The 18,261-nt window shown below is 38.7% G+C and overlaps 1 protein-coding gene across 1 annotated transcript in view; it reads right to left on the bottom strand.

The window, feature by feature from the left end:
- LOC117996426 (telomere-associated protein RIF1-like) overlaps positions 1 to 16,994 on the bottom strand; it is a 35,258-nt gene extending 18,264 nt beyond the window's left edge. Inside the window, exons 1-2 of the mRNA XM_034984485.2 lie at positions 16,866 to 16,994; positions 14,221 to 14,473 (exon numbers count right to left, since the gene is read on the bottom strand). Coding sequence (XP_034840376.1) covers positions 14,221 to 14,457 — 237 coding nt within the window. The 5' untranslated portion in view covers positions 14,458 to 14,473; positions 16,866 to 16,994. The remainder of the gene's footprint in view (positions 1 to 14,220; positions 14,474 to 16,865) is intronic.
- Positions 16,995 to 18,261: the final 1,267 nt, after the last annotated feature.

Below are 18,261 nucleotides of genomic sequence, written 5' to 3'. Positions count from 1 at the left end.
ATTTTAGCGAATGAATACACTTCACTAATTTTATACACCCTTTAATTAACATTTACACAAGCACAATACTATAAACTTACATTGGAGCAATAATAATGGAAAAAATAAAAATGCTTGGGACAAAGTTTTTGCGCCCGCTCGCGACGCTCACAAGACAAAAGTTACATGAATGGCGCCGCCCGCTCCACCCAATCACAGCGGCGGAGATGGCGTCTCTTTTTAGGCGCGAGATTTAAATCTTAAACTAGATACCGCTGAGGGAGCCTCTTTCGCCTATTACTACGTGCTACATTCTACCCCTGCAGATCAAGGTCACGCCCCCGTGCTTGGTCTAGCATCTCCTGCTGATGCCGTGGACGACCTCTACCTCGTTTAGGAACAATAGGTTTCGGACAACCTTCGTCCCGAGCCTGAAAAGCCGTGAGCTCATGAACGTGGAACTTTCCCAAAACCTCATCCGGATTCTCGGAGGCAGCTACTCTGTAGGTTGTTGGACTGGGTTTATCTACAATCACATAGGGTCCATCCCTCTTGGGTACAAATTTCCTAGTAAAACCTTTAGCAGCGTTACTCAAATTGTGCGTGTTTACAAGAACCAGATCTCCAACATTGAATGAAACCGAACGACGTTTTTCATCAGCGTCGTTTTTCTTCCTGTCTTGATGATGTTCTACATGTTCTCGTATCTCATCAAATTTCTTTATGAAATTCTTCAAATAAGGGGTAATCTGTGGGATGAAATTCTTTTTTGAGAGGATGCTTCTTAAATCTCGGTTCGCTTCAAATGGGGTCCTCATCTCCCTGGCAAACGTAAGATAAGCTGGACTACAAGTCGTTGTGGCACATCGAGAGCTGTTCATAGCAAACCTCACATGTGGCAGGTAAGTTGGCCATGTCCTATGGTTATCTTGTACCAATATAGAGAGTTGAACCTTCAAGTCTCTATTCTTCCTCTCTGCGGGGTTCGCTTCTGGGTGTTACAAAGGAATCAAATTCTGCTGGATGCCCAAGACGTACATACATTGTTGCATAACGGCGGCAATAAATTGAACGCCGTTGTCCGAGATTATTCTCCGTGGGAGACCAAAACGGAGAAAGTATTCTTCAATTAAAATCTTTGCACAAGCTTCTGACGTCGCTTCTTTAAGGGCAAATAACTCCACCCACCTGGTTGCAGTATCTTCAACAAGAAGTATCCATTTCTCGCCATTCTCTCCTTCAGGAAGTGGACCAAAAAGATCAATCGCCAACACCTCATTGCGTTGATTCAACACCGGCGTTTGAATCAATCCAGGCGGTTTTTCATTGGAGGACTTATACCGCTGGCATACAGTACAGGATTTTACATAATTAGCGATTACCTTGCGCATTCCTGGAAAGAAATACTTCTGTGCAATTTTCTGATAAGTCCGTTCATTACCAGGATGTCCTGCGATGGTATCATCATGACATTCTTTCAATATTTCTTCACGCAGATCAACAGGTATAACCAATTGCGGCTCTTCATTTTCTAAATCTGTATTATAACGGTAAAGTACACCTCTTTCTAACAGATATCCTCTTTCTGTCCATCGATGGGCAGCTACTTCCTCATCACCTTCTAATTCTATAATGATCTTATCGATCTCCGGATCGCTCTTTTGTTTCAGACGCAGTTCAGAGGGACTTCGTGTAGGTAAATCTATAACCACAGAGCAAATTCCACAAAATTCTCGAGTATCATTAGTGCAGGAAGGACGGCTTAAAGCATCTGCCACAACATTGGCTTTGCCGGGAGTATATTCGAATTGAAGGTCGTAGGATTGAATCTTTAATGCCCAACGCACTAATCGTCCGGATGGAGACTTCAGAGTCAAAAGCCACTTCAACGGTTGGTGGTCACTACCTACTATAACGGGATGACCATCTATATAACCACGAAAACGATCTAATGCCCACACAACTGCTAGAGCTTCCCTTTCCGTTGTTGTATAATTCCTTTCAGCTCCATTTAGCAAGCGACTGGCATATTCTATAGGCCGTTCTTGATTCTTCTCACCCTGTAACAGCACAGCTCCTAGAGCATAATTACTGGCGTCTGTTCTCAAAATAAAAGGTTTTGAGTAATCAGCTTGAATAAGTATAGGCGCAGATGTCAAAAGCTTCTTCAAGGTTTCAAAGGCGTTTGTTTGCTCATCTCCCCAATGCCATGTCTGATTTTTCCTTGTTAATCTAGTCAGAGGCTCTGAAACCTTAGCAAACCCAGGTATAAATTTTCTAAACCACGAGCAAGTCTGAACGAAGGTTCTGAGATGTTTCAGAGAAGTGGGAGGCTTCATGTCCAGAATAGCGCGAACTTTATCTTCATCAGGGGAAACACCTTCTTGGGTTATCACGTGGCCCAGATATTTAACGGAGTCACGCGCAAAAACACATTTCTCACGGTTGGCACGCAGATTAAACTTTTGAAGTTGTCTGAAGACGGCGCGTAGATCTTCCATGTGACTAGGAAAATCCTTCGAGATCACCAAGAGATCATTCAGATACGCGAGGACAGTAACGTCTTTAAGTGCCGAGCTACAACGTAATTTATCTATAAGGCGTTGAAAACTTGCTGGCGCATTCTTTAGGCCAAAAGGCATGCGCTGAAAGCTAAAAGTGCCGATGACGAAGGCAGTCTTATCTCTATCCTTCTCAGCCACCGAATCTTGCCAATATCCTGATCTTAAATCCAAAGTACTCATGACACATCCGGTCCTGGTAGCCTGAAGCAGCTCATCGAGCCGCGGCATCGGGTAAGCATCTGTCTTTGTTACTGCGTTAATGCGGCGATAATCGACACAAAACCGAAAATTGCCATTTCGCTTAGGTACTAGCAAGGCTGGAGCTCCCCAAGCGGATTCGCACTCTTCCACTATATCCTCTGCCAGCATCTTGTCTAGCTCACTTTGCATCATTTCCTTTTTCGCTGGGGTTAAACGATATGGAGGCATCGCTATTAGTGGATGATCCCCAGTGTCAATGTTCTTCTTCTCAATCGTTCACTCTTGACAGAGTGGTCGTGGCTATGAATTCTTCACTGCTGCTCGTGCGATCTCCCTCCAGCGACTTCTATTGGTGGCATTATGTGCACACACGGAGACAGGTGTGCTTGTTGCAGAGCGGATTAAGTCCGTCCACCTAGTTGGGGAACGCCCACGCGGACGTGTGCCCTCCACTCGACCTTGTACCACGAGGTGTTCGATGGTACCACTCTTCCTTGTAATGTGCCCAAAGAACTTGAGGATTCGCAATTGTACAAGTTACGAAAGCCTCTGATTTATTTTTAGTTCTTTGAGGATGGAGACGTTTGTACGATGTGCGGTCCATTTTATTCTTAAGAGGCGTCTCCAGCACCACATTTCCAGAGCGTCAATCTTCCGCCGGTCGGTTTGTCTTAGGGTCCACGTCTCAGCCGCGTATAGAAAGATCGGAAAGACAAGACATTTCATTAGGCGAACTTTGGTACTTTTTGTAATTCTTTTGTCTCTCCAGATCTTCGATAACTTCTCGACGGCTGCTCTAGTCACGGCACAGCGTCTTTTGATTTCGGTCTCACAATTCCCGTTATTAGTGATAGTGGAACCAAGGTAGATGTAGTTAGGAACCACCTCACAGTTATTGATTTGAGTTATCTCAGGTCGGTTATTAGTTTTCCTATCGACTATCATAAACTTTGTTTTGTCACGATTGATTGCAAGTCCAAAATCAAGGCTAGCATCCTCAAGGCGTTTGAGGAATTCCCCTATATCCTTCTCAGATGATGCGAGAAGAGTGGTATCATCAGCGTATCGAAGGTGTCAATGTTATGTACTGCAAATGGTGTTGGTTCACCATACAGATTAAAAATACCTTCGAAATCCATCAAAAGTTGGGAAAGCTCATCACGATCTTGCTCCTTCAGACTCGTCCCCTCATCATCGCGAAGAACGTCCAACGCAGCACAAGAAATGCGAGGCGAGACTGATTTAAAAAGGAGTTCATATTTGGTATTAGTATCGTCTAAAAAATACCAACAAGATTTACCAAAATCAAAAACTAATTGAGCTTGAGTAATAAAATCAATACCTAATAATGATTCATTATTTTGTGCCTCGGGTAGAATAATGAACTCAATGGAAAATACTTTCTTCATCAGTCTAACCTCTAAAATGGTTACATACACATCCATAACCCGAGCACAACCGTCTGCAAGTTTTACATTTCTCGCAGACAGTGTTAAGAGGGTGACCCTTATCTTTCAGGAAAGCATGTAGCGATTCACCTGCTATACAACCCTTTGAACCGGTATCCACCAATGCAGTTCCTTTAGAACCTAAAATTTCAATATTTAATTTTGGTCGGCAGTATGGCTTAAGAGACTCCCCCTTAATAAAACCCTTCGATGAAAATGGTTCCGGGGACTCCCCCTTAACAAAACCTGTAGATGAAAAATTTGGTTTAGGAGACTCCCCCTTAACAAAACCTATAGATGAAAAATTTGGTTTAGGAGACTCCCCCTTAACAAAACCTATAGATGAAAAATTTGGGTTAGGAGACTCCCCCTTAACAAAACCTGTAGATGAACAATTTGGTTTAGGAGACTCCCCCTTAACAAAACCTATAGATGAAACATTTGGTTTAGGAGACTCCCCTTTAACAAAACCTATAGATGAAAAATTTGGGTTAGGAGACTCCCCCTTAACAAAACCTGTAGATGAACAATTTGGTTTAGGAGACTCCCCCTTAACAAAACCAATTGAAGATACATTACAAGTAACATTTTGTTTACAATAATTCATCTCATCCATGTTTTCATTAGAATTAGAGTTAGGACACTTTGACCTAAACACAGTAGGTACATGTACATCATTAATTAAGTTTAAGTTTTGTTTAGTACCTAAACTAGATAGCACTGCACTATGATCATTTTCCAAGGTCAATTTTGACTCAAAACAACAAGGATTGTACTCACGGTTTTCACTACACTTATTAGTGTCGAGTTCTGGACCTGTTAGCAACTGCATGGCCTAGGCGATCTGGCCCAGACCCGGATGAAAGAATGGTCGAACTGGTATCCTCCAGTACCGTAGACACACCTTGGTAGGTATCCGTCGAACTCGAAGCACCAGAGTAGAAGTAGGCCTCCGGCACTACCTTGCTGCTTGCTTGTTTAGGTGGCGTACACTGGAAAAGCACTATTAGGACACATGTCTATTGCATAAAATGCGTTCTTTTTGGTACAGTTTGGGCAATTACTGCGGATATAATTCTTAGTTCCACACCCGTAGCAGCTTATCTCGTCACTGTTACTTGTTTTAATGTCTTTATTTTCTATGCCCTCATTTACTTTATTTTTGTTAATTAACCTAGGACACTCACTTTTAAGATGGTTATAATTTTTACAATAAAAACAGAATAACCGAGTTCGTGGCTTCGAGGTTAATGAAGTTGAACCCCGAGAGTCAGCTGCACCTTTACTGCTGGATTAATTATGGTAACCACTTGACGTAGGTGGAGAAGAAGCTGTCACCGAAACCCCTTGAGTCAACTCTTTAGCTGTTGGAGCTGTCACACGACGCCCTTCGTCATATAGGTCTTCAATGCGTCGCGCTTCTTGAAGAAGCTCCATAAAGCTGGTGAAAGAGCTACGTGATACCTTTTCACGAACTCGCCGATGTAGTAAGCCATACACCATGTCAAGCTGCACCACCTCGCTTAATGTTTCCACAGGTAACTGAGCTATAAGGGCGCGCGCTTTACACACGAAAACGTCCGTCGTCTCGTCTCTTTGTTCCTGTTTAAATAATTCCCGATATACACGGTGAGGTGGAAGACGAGGGCCAAAGGTTTGTTTAAGAAGCTCGACCGCCTCCTTCCATGTGTTCACGGACTGCTTTACACCTTTCCACAAGGTAGCGGCTATGCCTGTCAAAAGCATAGATAGCCCGCGTACCGCGTTCCCTTCCTCCACTAAGACACAATCCTTATGTCTCCACCGCATCCAAAAATGCCAGCACGTCGCTTTGTTTAGCGCCATCAAAACGTGCGGTGCATCTAGTGAAATTCCCCAATGAAGTCGTCGGTACTGGCGAATGCGGTACGCTCGTATTCTGAGCGCGCGTCACGTGTTGTAATATTAGTTGGAGCTGCTGATCGGTCATCACGATCGGAGTAGGAGCTGACGCCGTGCTGTCGCTGACTCGTGATGGTGCACCCTCGCCCGCAGGTGACGGCGCGCCAACGGTAACATGCGGCATGTCGCCGGCATGCGAAGCGCCAGCGTCGTAAACGGACTCGTCAGAAGCAGACCGCTCGAGCCCCGTCCTCGCAGCATCATGCAGAAGTCCCACCGCCCACGTGACTCCGCGTTCGCGGCATTGTGTAGTTTTATTTAAAGTTCGGGCCTACAGTTGGGCTTCCAATTTAGCAAATGAATACACTTCACTAATTTTATACACCCTTTAATTAACATTTACACAAGCACAATACAATAAACTTACACTGGAGCAATAATAATAGAAAAAATAAAAATGCTTGGGACAAAGTTTTTGCGCCCGGTCGCGACGCTCACAAGACAAAAGTTACATGAATGGCGCCGCCCGCTCCACCCAATCACAGCGGCGGAGATGGCGTCTCTTTTTAGGCGCGAGATTTAAATCTTAAACTAGATACCGCTGAGGGAGCCTCTTTCGCCTATTACTACGTGCTACAACATTTAAAAAATTAACAATTTTTGTTTCAATTTAACACTAACCCTACTACTAACTACTAACCCCAATACCTTCTAATCTAGACACTTATAATGCTTCATGGGATTTAAAGCTTTAGTTGGGACATCAGCTGGCATAGCTGTTGTTGGCAAATACTCTAAATTAATAATATCGAGCCTGTTATGGAAGAACATCGTAACCGACAGATTACACGTATTTCGTTTTTTGAACGTAACGTGTAGGTAAAATAATTTAAACCCTAATGCAGAGACTTTTAGGCTGATATTTGCATAAATGGCAAAATTACAACTGAAAATCAATTATATCGTAAACGACAAAAGTAAAACTTTTACAAATTTGAAACGAAACATTTATCGTATCCGACTTATCGTAAGTAACGTTTGTCGCTTACGATAAAATATTACAGTTTTGAATTGTACCCAAAATCTGCTTGTGTTTTGTGATAATATTATTTGTATAATGGCGCTAATTCTGTTGTACCCTAACCTAAACCTAAACTAAATTTTAGATTCTTTAATTTTAGGATTTCTATTTCTAAGCTGCATTCGCAATTTTGCTTCAACTAAATTTAAACATCCTAAATGGCCGTCTAAAATGACGTTTGAATTGAATAGTAAGTGTTGCTATTTAAGATAACAAGAACTGCACTAATGTTGTGTTTGATTTTCCCCTTTAATCTTAAAACTATTTTTTGCGAAAAATATCGAACGATGTTACTTGAAATACAAAAATAATAACTTTACTTGATTTATTTAGGTCGAATCACAATAAAAGTGTCGAAAATTGAAGTTTTGTTCATTTTATCGTGTGAAGTAGGCTTAAGTCTTTGATCAAAAGTGCTAGAACCCAGAGCCGTAAAACCAGTTAGAAAACTGATCTATTATTTTTGTTGCAAATATAATTTCTAACCTAATTTCTTTATGTTTTGTGGTTAAAGAATCTTAGTTTTTGTTACAAAACTTTGTGAAAATAGTGGTTATGTGCATAAAATAGATAAAAGCAAAGAATTTTGCTTGGAATCTTACCTACCTACCTTACCTCGAAATCACCGAGGTACCTAATTGTCAAACTCTTGCTAATAAGGAAATCAATGCAAACAGATGAAAAGCAATCATTCTAAATAACTGACTGCCACAGAGTACATTGAATATACAGGTAAAGGAATATACAGCGAGGAAGTTCTGAAACTTGGCGGTATACTTACAAATCTGGCGTGTATGGACGTGGAACGAGGTATCCATGAATTCTGCTATGAATTCAACAAACTAAGGCGGTAATGTGATTTAAGGCATGAAAGTACTTACAAGATCAAGATTGAATGTATATACCTACGTGTATAATAATAATAATAACAGGTAACAGCTGGTATCATCATAATGATCAACTCATTGCCAGCTCACCTCTCAAAATGAGAAGAGTATGGCCATAGTCCACAGATTGACAGACTTCACACACCTTGGAGAACACTATGGAGAACTCTCAGGCATGTAGGTTTCCTCACAATGTTTTCCTTCATGGTTAAAGAAAGTGATACTTAATTGCTTATTAAACAGCTAGTACATATTATAATATAGCAGAAAATGGAAGTGTAGCATACCTATATAAAAATAATAATTACAGGCGACAGTTAGTATCATCACACGATCAACTAATTGCCGGCTCACTACTGAGCAGGGGTCTCCTCTCAAAACGGGAAGTTTGGCCATAGTCCACCACTCTGGCCGAGTGCAGATTGACAGATTTCACACACCTTTGAGAACACTATGGAGAACTCTCAGGCATGTATGTTTCCTCACAATGGTTTGGTTCACCGTTAAAGAAAGTGATGCTTAATTGCATAGAAAACAGCTAGTATGCATAGCAAAAAATTGAAGTGTAGCATACATTAGACCTTTGAACACATCATCATAACAAACTTTCAACGTTGATAATTTTTATTTCAGCCCATTTCATGAAACCAAGTATAAGGAGTCTGCGAGTTAAAAAGATGTTCCGTCACTCATCTACCAAAAATGAACAGTTGTTTTCTAAACTTAATTTTTATTTAAATGTTATTGAAATAAATATTAATTATGTACAGTACAGAATGAAACATTTGTTTATTATTTTATTATTTTATTTAATAAAAGTAATTGTTAATCATCTGATTGAAGTTTTCTTGCTTTTGTTAGGAAATTCTTGCCTCCATCATACTGAGCAGCTGTAGTATGACTAAGTTGTACTACTACTACTACCTGAAAATGAAATTTATAATCTATAGGTATAAATAGTTCAAAATTAGTTTTCAGTCCCTATTTATATCAATTTCAATGCAGACTTCGCCATAACAATTATAAAAACATTTTTTGAGGTTTGCATATTCTTTGGCTAAAATCTATAGAGTACCTATACTTTGAATTAGCTCAGACTAGACATAGTTAAAACATAATACTTTAAGCATATATGTGTAGAGAGCATACTTTGACTTTGCTCTGACTTAAGTTTCGGTTAAAACGAGACAGATTTATGCCAATGATATAACTCTGTCTCTTTTATCAGTATCTTAAGTCTATGCAAAGTCAGAGATCTATAGATTTCAAACTAAATAAAGGTTGAGTCTATAGATTTCTGTATTAATTTTTAGAATTATAGGTATGTGTAGAAAACTTTAGTCAGCTAGTTTTCAATAAAATAGATCTAGAAAAGATAAAAGAAATCAAATTATTTTTTGACGTTATTTCTCTTCTAACTATGGGTTCCATACCTCAAAAGGAACCATTATAGGATCACTTTGTTGTCTGTCAAGAAACCCAAGGTCAACGGGAAGTACCCTATACTTCCCGTTGACCTAAAGGCAGGTAGCTAGGTCAGTACATCATCATCATCATTATCAATCCATCGCCGGGTCACTACTACTGAGCACGACCCACCTCTCAGAATAAGGTGTTTTGGCCAAAATGTAGCACACTGACCAAGTGCGGATTGGCAGACTTCACACATTTTTGAGGACGTTATGGAGAAGTCCTAGCTTTTCTCTCTCTCTTCTGTACATATTATGTAAATGTAAAAATATAAACTGACTGACTGACATCAGCATATAAGCTGCTGACTCCTGAGTCTAGTAATTTATTAAGCTGCTGAGTTTAAAAACTTGAGAATTTGCATGTAAGGAACGTTTACTTTAAGTAGGTATATAGACCACTACGACATAATTTTCAGATACTTACATAGGTACTTATTCCACCCGAACAAAGCTGGGGCAGGTACAACTCAGGCAGGTCAGCTAGTTAACCTGAAATGTGATACCCATATGGGTATGGGTATACCTATATAGGTAAACTCAACAAGATCCTATCATGATATGTTTAGGAATTACAAGATGTATCTACTAGGTACTTCTCAACTAAAACTTATCAGATGATTAAAGTGAACCCAGGCTAAGTCAGTTAGTTGTAGTTATCTATACTGTACTGTAGTTAGCAAGTACCTACTTATGCAGGTAATAGGTAGTCTTTCAAGCAGGTAGGTATCTACTGAGTTGAAAATAAAGAAGTAACTGGGTACTACTCAAGTACTTAGTTCAATACTAGGGGTATGTAAGTATAAGACATAACTAAATGTAAAATCTGTTAATTTAGCCTATAAATAAACCTTTAGGTGAACTCATTAAGATTTTAGAACTTAAACTTTATTATAAGTACCTACTCTACCACCACACTTATTCTGCTTTATTTTTGATATGTTTAGCAATAAGTAGTAGGTAGTAGGAATTAATCTCATTGATAATGATAACAAGGCATCAAGTTTTACCTTGGCATACCTAATTAGCAAAGATTTTGTTAACACTAATATTTAGGTAGCTACCTATGCAAGTTTTTGTCTCTGGGTATGTTCCTTTATGCATCTAACCTAGTTGGGCACAGAGATTTTTCACAAGGACACATACTAGTGAAGGATATACTTATAGGCTACTTTTATTAGGTAGGTAGGTAAGCTAAGTACCTACAGAAAAGTATCCTAGTCCCACAGGATTTTCGAACAACTGCCACTTGCTAGTTAAGAAATAAGGAGACTTAAGGATCTTAGGTTTGCCTTGCTGAAGCCGCCAGGATGTCTGTGGAGGTGTCTGATACTCTTAGACAACAAAGTAGATAACCAACCTAATTATTTTTGCGAATTAACGACGAGCCAGAGAAACCACGTATATTTCCATTTTATAAAGTTTAAATTAAATTAAAACACTTAAAAGACACTTTTTTTATCTTAAATATAACAATTCTAAACTCAAATAAAAATATTTCTTTCAAAACACGTCCATTTTGCCATTTAAGCAGACTCTTTAAATTTAGTGGGCACCTCGCGAGGTCCACTCTAATTTTAGAAAATTTTAGGTTGACGTTTCTTAATTTAGGCATTTAGTTCGTGCAACAGAATAACTTTTGCTCTTTAAAATCTAAATTGAATAGTTTAGTGCTGTCAAATTCAATTTTAGGTTAGACCTGTCATTTAAGTGGGTTTTCAGAATAACACACCTTTCTAAGTCTAATATTAGACATTTTAAAATTAGAAAACCGCCTAGAGAATCGGCCCCATTGTTTATACAAATTCTAAATGATTTCTATTTATTTAAATGAAGTAATATTGAGGTAATTAGCATTTAAATTAAATTAATAATATTTAAAGAATATTAAAAACACTAATTATTTATGAAAAGAAAATTAAAATAATAAAATTAGAACTGTTTTTGTGTAACAACAAAACGTGCGCCGTACTGTTCAAGTTTGAATTTGACTTCGATATTGTGATGATAAATCGACAGTGTGTGGATATTCTATTATTTATAAATTAAAAAGTACCGTGATTGTTTGAAATGTAGAACCATGAGTAGGTATCAGTGTTACTGAATTAAGTGTTGCAAGTATTCTTGTTCTTCTAATACTTTGGGGTTGGGTTTTGGGGCAGGTTCTTGAATACCCTGTATCACTTTGACCGTCTCCGATCCATTGTGTTCGTCTCTACTTACATTTCCTTGTCAAATCCTGTGGCCGCCAGATACAGCAGCACTTTTTTGACTGGAATTGAAGTAGCATCCTCAGGGTACACGATTTGTTTCCCTAGGCGAATGCTACGTTTATGCATTAGAGCAGGGCAGTAGCGGACTATGTGCAATGGAGTACAGACTCGTGGCACAGTCTGCAGATGTCCGAGCCCTGGAGCTTGCAAGTGTATCATAACAGCAGTAGGTTAGAAGGGTAAGCTGAACCAGGCTCTTACGAATATCGCAGACAGGCTCGGCGCCAATCTGTCGTTCTTTGCGCCTGATTTAGCCAGAATGTCTGCATTTTCGTTGCAAACTATTCCAGCATGCCCTGGTACCCAGCGTAGGACCAACCTGTTGTATTGGGCCAGGGTGTATAATGTGTCTCTGCAGTTTTCAACCAGCCTTGAGTTAACAACCTCAGAAGACAGAGCTGGTAGAGCTGCCTGGCTGTCCGAATGTATATATCGTTTTATTGACGTTGCCGTTTTGCAGGATGGGTTATACAATTATTATAGCGTATACCTTCGCTTGGAAAATGGATGGCGTAAGCATCCAGGTTACGATACAGTTTGACCCTGGGCTTTTCTCCATAAATTCCATAGCCTACGTCCTTACCTGACTTTGAGCCATCGGACTGCCCGATGGCCAAGTGATTTTGATGCTTATACATTCCTCTCTATCTGGGATTTCCACACGATAGGACCTCTGGAAGTTATATTTTGGGATCATCATGTCTGACAGCATTCCTAAAATAGGGATCTTGGGCACTGAGTTCTGCAAGTCCCTCAGTGCAGTTGCAAATATTAAGTGAAACTAATATTTTTTATTTAAAGAGATTGTCAAGGTTATGCTAATTTATAAATGGTGTCGGGAAGTGTTACCCATGTTTGAAGATTTATGTAAGTATGTTTAGTTAGAAAGCCGTCCGCGTGAATATAGATTTTTAAAAATGCCGTGGGAATTCTTTGATTTTCTGAAACCCTACCTTATGTCACTCTCCAGATCTTTAACTACCTATATCCATGCAAAAAATCACGTTGATCTGTTGTTTCATTGCGGCGTAATTGAAACCAGCAAATTAACAAACAAACACACTTTCGCATTTACAATATCCAATCAAGCTAAGATCAGTTTGCTTCCAATGCTTCAGCGTTCACCTAAAACAATTGTCCTTAATTATGGATTTTATACTCCTACTGAAATACAATGTGTGGATCTGAGCTTTTTAATAAGATCATGGCAAAGTCGACAGCGCCTTCAGTTACTTATGGCAGCATATTCAGCAAAAATACGAATTGCCAGACCTAGGTATATGGATTTGAAAAAAATGTGTGACAAAGGTATAAGTCCTGCACTATATCACAGGAATGTTTGGTGGCGCGCTCTTGGAAAGGCGGCCTTTGTCTAGCAGTGGACGCAAACATGCTGATGGATTGGATTGGATAAACAGGAATATCTTATCTTACCTTATGGTGGCAATACCAAAGACGTACTACCGGAGGAAAGCAATGACGAATGATCGAGTATGAAAGTTAATTAAAATTGTTTATAAATAATAAAAATAGATTTATGTGTGTGTTTTCGTTTTATTGTGAATAGAGAGACGACTTATAGGAAAGAAAACTTTGCCAAATGCTACAGTTTTTCTCTTTAATAGCCTAAGTAGTATAGAAAAATAATAGCGTAAGTAACGATTTTTGAAAAAAATATAGATATTATGAACTGTTATTTTATCGTAAGCGACAAAAATGCTCATAACTCTTAACTTTTAACTCTTTTTGTAATAATTCGATTAATTACATGCAGAGAATTACGTACACTGCAATATATACAAAAATCAGGGACATAATTATAAGTAATACATAAAAAGTAATCAAAAAAAAACCTCTCCTGTAAAATTTCATTATTGTCGGTTACGATGTTCTTCCATAACAGGCTCGATATTATTGGTAAATGCATCCTTTATAAAATGATATCTAATCTTTTCCTATGACATCCATAATTTGCCACCAACTTCTGTGCACTCTGACTGTCGGTGAATAAGAGCACACTACATAAATTACCAGTAAGCTCACAAAACAAAGATCTCAAATATATAGCTTCTTTACAAGCTTCAGCGATAGCCATATATTCTGCTTCCATACTGGATAAAGCTACAGTTCTATGTTTTCTTTAAACACATAAAAGGAAAAGGTGACTGACTGACTGATCTATCAACGCATAGCTCAAACTACTGGACAGATCGGGCTGAAATTTGGCATGCAGATAGCTATTATGACATGTAGGCATCTGCTAAGAAAGGATTTTGGAAAATTCAAACCCTAAGGAGGTGAAACAGGTGTTTGAAATTCGTGTAGTCCACGCGGACGATGTCGCGAGCATTAGCTAGTACTGACAAAATGATTATATTATTCTCTGTACTTTTGTTCTGTTATATGAGTGGTTTAAATAAATAAGTTAAAAACTCACTTCAATTTTTTTCAACAGTGTTTTTATGATGTTTAGGACATGTGTAGTATACTTCCAGTCTTCAATTCTGTCTCTAAAACATAGTAATAGTAGTTTTTCTGCTGTTGATGCTGTGATATGTCCCACCGAATTCAATGTTTCCTGCAATGTCTGATAATTGCGAGCATTGAGGCTGTAGTCCTCCAAATCGTCTATCACCTGCTCAAGTTCACGCTCAGTTGTACAATCCTCAGGCATGACTTAAATATCAAACCTTAAATAAATAAAAAGGGTTACTTAATAATAATTACCTCACTATACGTCCCACAAATTGCTATTGCGCTGGAACCATGTCTCATAAACATCGAAATGACGTCATTTTGAGGTCATTTGACGTATATTTAAGTTAAAATATACCATCAGCTCGAAACTTCAACAGCTTCTAGTGCTGACGTCACTAAAATGGCTGCCACGCGCATTAGCAATTTGCGGGATTTGACTAATATTTACTACCACTATTATAAAGTAGTTGATGCCTCCATCTACATCTTCCATCATGTGGATTTCATCGCATTGGAACTCTTTGATTATCCAGGATATCAAGTAGCCTATATCGCTTTCCAGGTCTTTAACTATAACCATGCAAAAAATCTTGTTGCTTTATTGGGACTTGATTGAGGGACAAACCACAAGGACAAATAAACAAACAAACATACTTTCACAATAATAATAATATATGGATAGTAATGTGAAAGTGTGTTTGTTTGTTGGTTAGTACTTCAATCACGCCACAACAGAGCGATAGATTGATGTGATTTTTAGCATGGATATAGACAAAGACCTGGAGAGTGACAGGGCACTTTTTATCCCAAAAAATCAAAGAGTTCCCACTGGATCAAAAAACCTTAATCAACATTGACGAAGTCACAGGCATCAGCTAGTACCTGTAATATGTACTTAGATTATTTTTGTAATGTAGGTAAATCTATATATAAAAACCGGCCAAGTGCGAGTCAGGCTCGCGCAATGAGGGTTCCGTACTACAGTCGTATTTTTTCGACATTTTGCACGATAATTCAAAAACTACGATACATAAAAATAAATAAAAACCTTTTTTAGAGTGTACAGGTACCTTTCATATGATACCCCACTTGATATAGTAACTCACTTCGAAAGTTGAAAATACTAATTATTAGTTCATGACCACAATTAAATTTTTTTTGTGTGATCTAACCCAAAATTCACGGTTTTCAGATTTTTCCCCAAATGTCAGCTATAAGATATACCTACCTGCCAGATTTCATGATTCTAGGTCAACGGGAAGTACCCTGTAGGTTTCTTGACAGACAGACAGACGGACGGACGGACGACAGACAGACAACAAAGTGATCCTTTCATATGATACCCCACTTGATATAGTTATCTTACTTCGAAAATTGAAAATACTAATTATTAGTTTATGACCACAATTTTTTTTTTTGTGTGATGTAACCACAAATTCAGTTTTCAGATTTTCCCCGAATGTCAGCTATAAGACCTGCTTACCTGCCAAATTTCATGATTCTAGGTCAACGGGAAGTACCCTGTAGGTTTCTTGACAGACCGATAGACAGGCAAACCATTGACATATTTAGTTATTAGTGCGATAACTTGGCAATTAAGTATGTATTGTAGCCGGCAGACAATATCATACATCGATCTTTAGAAAGAGATTTTGGCTTCGTAGAGAGTTGTCTTTATCACTCATACCTTTGTGACGTTTTGTCAGTCTCAACGAGAGAGAACGAGAGAGAGACGCTCTACTAAACCACTGTCTCTTTCTAAAGGTCAATGTACAATATCTTCTGCTGGATACTGTATGTGAAATAAAATGAATAACGTAGTTTTTAGGGTTCTGTACCTCAAAAGGAAAAACAGAATCCTTATAGGATCACTTTGTTGTCTGTCTGTCTGTCTGTCAAGAAACCTACAGGGTACTTCCCGTTGACCTAGAATCATGAAATTTGGCAGGTAGGTAGATCTTATAGCTGACATTTGGGGAAAAATCTGAAAACCGTGAATTTAGGCTTACATCACACAAAAAAAAATTATGGGCATGAATTAATAACTAGTATTTTCAATTTTCTAAGATAACTATATCAAGTGGGGTATCATATGAAAGGTCACCTGTGCATTCTAAAACAGATTTTTATTTATTTTTATGTATCATAGTTTTTGATTTATCCTGCAAAATGTCGAAAAAATACGACTGTAGTACGGAACCCTCATTGCGCGAGCCTGACTCGCACTTGGCCGGTTTTTCTTTTAGGCATATAAGCATAGTGAATAGGGTGACATTCTTTTTATTTTTTAGGTATTCTCTTTCAGATTTGATAACGATACCTACTGTAGATTTACTACCAGTGTGAGGTTAAGTTTCGATTAAGTTTCAGTAAAAACGATGTGCCCAATATAAATATTGAGTACGCACATTATTTATCATCAAAGTATATGAGACAAATGTACCTGACGCTAAATAAACCGCAAACAATGCCGGAGCCCGAAAAATGGCGTCAAGGCGTCGCTCGGCCTAGTGGTTCGGACAAACATCCTCAAAAATATGGAACATAATATTATTCCCCATCGGCTTACTGTCAAATAAACTATATAATTGTTAAAAAGCTTACCTTCTTTCGTAAAATGACAATATACCACCTTAGAATCATAAAAAACCTCTTTTTAATTATTTTTGTCACAAGCTACACAGTAAAATTTTACCTCGCATAATAATTAATATTGATCATTGACATTTGACATGCGAGTGCGACATGACATTCAAACAATTCTGGCGCGAATTGAGCGCGAATGGCGCGAATTATGCCATAGTCTTTGAGACCATAGAGGTAAACGGGTAAGCGGGTAACATTGATATAGTAGTGGTGGATTTTAGGATAACTACCATTAAATTATTTTTGGGCAAATGTGTTTGGTATGTGGAATAAAGTGTTGTTTTAACAACACACATCATTTTCATAAAATATATCACCACATTAAACATTGCAGTACAAAAGAAACGATTAAAAGTCGTAAAATGTTTAATTGGACTTTTGTGCTATATGACAAAGTTACCATATTACCTACTAGCTGATGCCCGCGACTTCGTCCGCGTGGATGTAGGTTTTCAAAAGCCCATGGGAACTCTTTTATTTTCCGGGATAAAAGAAGGCAGGTCATGCCTGTCGTAGAGGTGATGGCCGTTGGAGCCGGAAAGTCCTTGTGAGTTGAGTGGAGACCGCGTAGGTAGGCAAGCATAGTGTGGGACGCCCTCCAGCACGATGGACCGACGATATAAAGAGGCTGGCGGGAAGTGGCTGGATGAGGAAGGCTGAGGATCGGGTGTGGTGGCGCTCTTTAGGGAAGGCCTATGTCCAACAGTGGACGTCCGCAGGCTGATGATGATGGAAAAAATCACGTTGATCCGTTGCACCCCCCACACGAATAAGCTGGCGCTGGCGAATAAGTTTGGAATAGAATAGGATTTCGATGGAGTGCGTGGATTTTTGTGAACGGAGTTCAATCATGTAGTCGTGGTTTGGTACAATAGTAAATGGTACAATATTAATTCACAATCAACAGTTCCTAAAAACCCATAGATTAGGAGTGCAGTACCCTGCAGCATCAGTATTGAAGAGTTGGAACTTGAAGTTCAATAATGGTATATATGTTTGGCATCTACAATATTATTTCACAATCAACAGTGGCTTAGGAATGCAATACCCTGCGTCATCAAGGTTGAAGAGTTGGGATATGGAGTTGAATCATGAAGTCGTTGCTTGGTAGGTACGTAAGCCAGAGATAGTTTATTCTAAGCGTAACTTTTATACCAATTCAGCATCGACTATTCTTTGAAAAGCTTAAGCTGAGCTGTACGTTCAAAGATTCCTGTACATTCCGGGTTTCAAGTTAAATGTACCTAATATTGATGATTGTAATGTCTGTAATTCCTAAACTACAAAAATAAAAATATTAAAAAAACCGACTTCCAAAAACACTACAAAGTAAAAAAATAACTTTTGTTTCTAC

The sequence above is a fragment of the Maniola hyperantus genome, chromosome 3 (assembly GCF_902806685.2).
Source record: "Maniola hyperantus chromosome 3, iAphHyp1.2, whole genome shotgun sequence".
In the NCBI taxonomy this organism is placed as follows: Eukaryota; Metazoa; Arthropoda; class Insecta; order Lepidoptera; family Nymphalidae; genus Maniola; species Maniola hyperantus.
Note: the sequence above shows the minus strand (reverse complement) of the source record. Positions and strands in the feature narration are given on the sequence as shown.